Source organism: Spinacia oleracea, chromosome 1, assembly GCF_020520425.1.
Source record: "Spinacia oleracea cultivar Varoflay chromosome 1, BTI_SOV_V1, whole genome shotgun sequence".
Classification (NCBI taxonomy): domain Eukaryota; kingdom Viridiplantae; phylum Streptophyta; class Magnoliopsida; order Caryophyllales; family Amaranthaceae; genus Spinacia; species Spinacia oleracea.
In genome coordinates this window covers 84,224,821-84,229,074 of record NC_079487.1, presented here as the reverse complement: position 1 = coordinate 84,229,074, position 4,254 = coordinate 84,224,821, and the positions used below count along the sequence as shown (strand labels likewise).

Genomic DNA, 4,254 nt, shown 5'->3' with positions numbered 1-4,254 from the left:
TAAAAGAATTTCAAAAATAAAATAAAATAAAAATAAAAATAAAATAAAAAATAGAAAGAACATAAACATGAAAGTTGTATAAGTCAAATAAAGTCATCAATGTATATTCTCTCCCTCCACTCTGTCCTATCCAACGCCATATTTTCCTCAATCCCAAGAAAGCTCATATCGTGCTCAATCACCTTCCTCCAAGTTTTCTTACGTCCTCCCCTACCCCTTGTAATTCTATCCCTTTGCCACCCTTCTATCCTCCTAACCGGGGCATCATTTGATCTTCTGCTTACATGTTCAAACCATCTTAAACGATTTTCCATCATCTTAAACTCATTCGGTGCAACCCCTACTTTCTTCCTAATAATCTCATTTCTCAAACGATTCTTTCTTGTATGCCCACACATCCAACGTAACATGCGCATCTCCGCCACATTCATCTTGTGCACGTGACAATGTTTCACTGCACAACATTCCGTGTCGTATAACAAAGACGGTCGAATTGCCGTGCGGTAAAATTTTCCCTTCAATCTTTGGGGCATGCCTGAATCACATAGGAACCCCGTGGCACATTTCCACTTCAACCAACCTGCTTTGATTATATGGGCCATATCGCCATCCAATTCTCCATCCTTTTGGATAATAGATCCTAAATGCCGGAACATTTCAGAGCCTTGAACAATTTTCCCATCTAAGGTAATCGCTCTTGTCTCTCTATCTTGGACTCCACTAAACTTACACTCCATATATTCCGTCTTGTTTGTACTCAGCCTAAAACCCCGAGAATCCAAAGTTTGTCTCCATAACTCCAACTTACTTTCCACTCCTTCTTTTGTTTCATCAATCAACACAATACCATCTGCAAACATCATGCACCAGGGTATACCATCTTGGATTGACCTCGTCAATTCGTCCATGACTATAGCAAAAAGAAACGGGCTAAGTGCGGAACCTTGATGCACGTAATGGGGAATTCTTCGGTCTTACCAACACTAGTTCTCAGACTCATACTAACTCCCTCATACATGTCCTTGATGATATCAATACACTTCCTCGGAATGCCTTTCCTACTTAATGCCCACCAAAAAATTTCTCTTGGTACCTTATCATACGCATTCTACAAATCAATGAAAACCATATGTAAATCCTTCTTCTTATCCAGATAATTCTCCATTAGCTGCCTTATAAGATGAATGGCCTTCATAGTCGATCTCCCAGGCATAAATCCAAAATGTTTCTCCGAAATTTTCACAGTTCTCCTCAATCTTCGCTCAATAATCCGCTCCCAAAGTTTCATAGTATGACTCATTAGTTTGATTCCTCGGTAGTTGGCACAATCCTGGACATCACCCTTATTCTTGTACAAGGGGATGATAGTACTTTTCCTCCACTCTAATGGCATCCTGTTACTTCCTCAAATCTTGTTGAATAGAGTTGTTAACCATACAACCCCTCTCTCTCCCAAGCATCTCCAGACTTCGATAGGTATACCATCGGGCCCCACTGCCCTCATGCGTCCCATCTTTTTCAGTGCCATTTCGACTTCTCTCTTTTGAATTCTTCGCATAAAGTCTAGGTTAACCATATCTCGAGGGATATTTGTATCCCCAATATCTCTTCCTTGATCCCCGTTGAACAGGTTATCAAAGTAGAACCTCCATATATCCTTGATTTTCTTATATCCCACCAAAACTTTTTGATCAACATCTTTCACACATTTAATCCTCCCGATGTCTCGCGTCTTTCTATCTCTCATTCGAGCAAGCCTATAGATGTCTTTCTCCCCTTCTTTTGTATCCAATCTTGCGTAAAGATCCTGATTCACCTTTGCTCTAGCCTCTCTTACGGCCTTCTTTGCTTCCCTTTTAGCCTCCTTGTACTTCTCGTAGTTCTCATCACTTCTACATTTTCCCAACTCTTTATAGCACTCTCGTTTTCTCTTTATAGCTTGTTGCACAAATTCATTCCACCAGGATGTGTCCTTACTTGGTGGCATGATTCCTTTAGATTCCCCTAGGACCTCTTTCGCCACTCCCTTTATGGTGTGCTCCATTCTTTTCCATAATGAGTCTATATCCAAATCCATATCCCGATCCAAATACCTTCACTAGCCACCTTTTCCACGAATTTTCGTTGTTGCTCCCCTTGAAGTTTCCACCACTTGATCCTAGGCTCCACTAGTGATCTTCCCCTCCTTATATAACTTCTACCTCGAAAATCAAGGACCACAAGCTTATGTTGGGTTGCTGTACTCTCACCCGGAATCACCTTACAATTGGTGTAGCACTGTCTCAAAGCATTCCTTACAAAAAAGAAGTCAATCTGACTCGTAATATCTCCACTCCTATAGGTTACTAGATGAGAGTCTCTTTTCTCAAACCAAGTGTTCATTATTTCCAAGTCATATGCCAATGCAAAATCCAAAATAGCATTTCCCGCTTCATTCCGCTCCCCATACCCAAAATCACAATGAATGCTTTCAAATCCATCGCGACTCGAGCCTACATGTCCGTTGAGATCCCCACCAGTGATCAGTTTCTCACTTCTAGGGACACATTGCACCACTTCTTCTAATCCCTCCCAAAATTTTTGTCTAGTTGAAGTATCTAGTCCTGCTTGTGGTGCATAGGCACTCACAATAGTTACAACTTCATCCCCTATCACAAGCTTAATACTCATAATTCGATCACTCTTTCGGGACACGTCCACTACATCATCAATATATTCTCGGTCAATAAGGATACCTACCCCATTCCTACCCCTAGTTTTTCCCGAATACCAAAGCTTATAACTCCATGGAGATATTTCTCTTGCCTTGTTTCCAACCCACTTAGTCTCCTGCAAACATAATATGTTAACTCTTCTCCTTCTCATAACCTCTACTACTTCGACTAATCTCCCTGTCAAAGAACCAATGTTCCAAGTCCCAAAACGCATCCTACTACCCTTACCCTTACCCCTGCCCTTACCATGAAACCTTAGATAGTTAACACCACCCTTGGGTGGCGCGCCGCTTCTTGGCGACGACCTAGCAACCCTTGAATATTTTCCACTACACCCGGGCCTAGGAAGTGTAGCGCACCCTTTCATATTTGACACCACCCCCAGGTGTAGGGGTGACGCGCCGCTTCTGGACGACGACCTAGAAACCCTCACATATTTTTCACTACGCCCGGGCTTAATAGGTGTAGCGTGTCGCTGAGAAGGGGACGCCCCCACGATTTTCCATTGTCGATTCATGTCATGATATGTGACTTGGTTTTACGCTGGCCGCCACCAATCTACCGCAACCCTCCTCCTTTATCCGAGCTTGGGACCGACAGTGAATGCCGCATACGCGACACTGCCGCATAAGCGACACTCACGGGCAGAGTTAGTACCCGTGCATTTGCACGGTTTAAAATTTTAAATATTAAGCTCTCAATAATTTCAAATTATAAATATTTTTAATAAGTGATGATACAAAACTTATATATTTAAATTTATACAATTTTGGTATTTTAAATAATTAATTTATATGAATGTGAAAATTTTTACACTTTAATAAATATAACTCGTCATAATAAGGTAGCTCATCTAATAGAATTAGCTCATCGTATCTAGCCTGTACCCATGCAGTTTCTGGGATTTTTCTTTCCAGAACTATTCTCAAAGAAGGTAGCCTCTACCCATGCAGTCTTCTTGGATTTTGATCAAGTAATCTTAAATATAGTTCAACTCTTAAATATTAGAGATTTCTTCTAACACAAATTAATTTGATAATAGAATTATTTTAAATTAGGGAACATTATTGTTAGATTGTTTGCGTTATATAACTATGTTACAATATTAAGTGTCCAATCTTGTATTGAGAAAATTTATTCCTTCCAATAGACAAACAATTTTTATACCAATACTTAATATTTATTTAATGTTAGATAGCATTGCTATTATTATTCAGAGAATGTACTAATTTTCTTCTCTCTTTCCGTTTAAATACGTTCCTTAAAAGTCTTCCCATTATTTCTTATTTTGCAAAGGTTTATCCCCATTATGCCATCTTATTTCACTAATTAAGGATAACATTGGATCCTAATTATGGATGAAAGTGATCTTACTATTCAACAGAGCTCCGGAAAAAGTTATATTATCGAATGAGAAAAATAATCTTACTCAAGGGTAACGACCGACGAAGGAGAAAAGGGTCCTTATTCAAGGGGGAAATGGACCTTACACAGGGATAAAAGTGACTATAAAATAATGTAATCAATGCAATAATAAAAC

General features: G+C 39.7%; 1 protein-coding gene across 1 annotated transcript; it reads right to left on the bottom strand.

The window, feature by feature from the left end:
• Positions 1 to 2,061: 2,061 nt before the first annotated feature.
• LOC110775368 (uncharacterized) lies at positions 2,062 to 3,081 on the bottom strand. Its single transcript, XM_021979977.1, has one exon. The coding sequence runs from the start codon at positions 3,079 to 3,081 to the stop codon at positions 2,062 to 2,064; it is 1,020 nt and encodes a 339-aa protein (XP_021835669.1).
• Between the last annotated feature and the right edge of the window lie 1,173 nt (positions 3,082 to 4,254).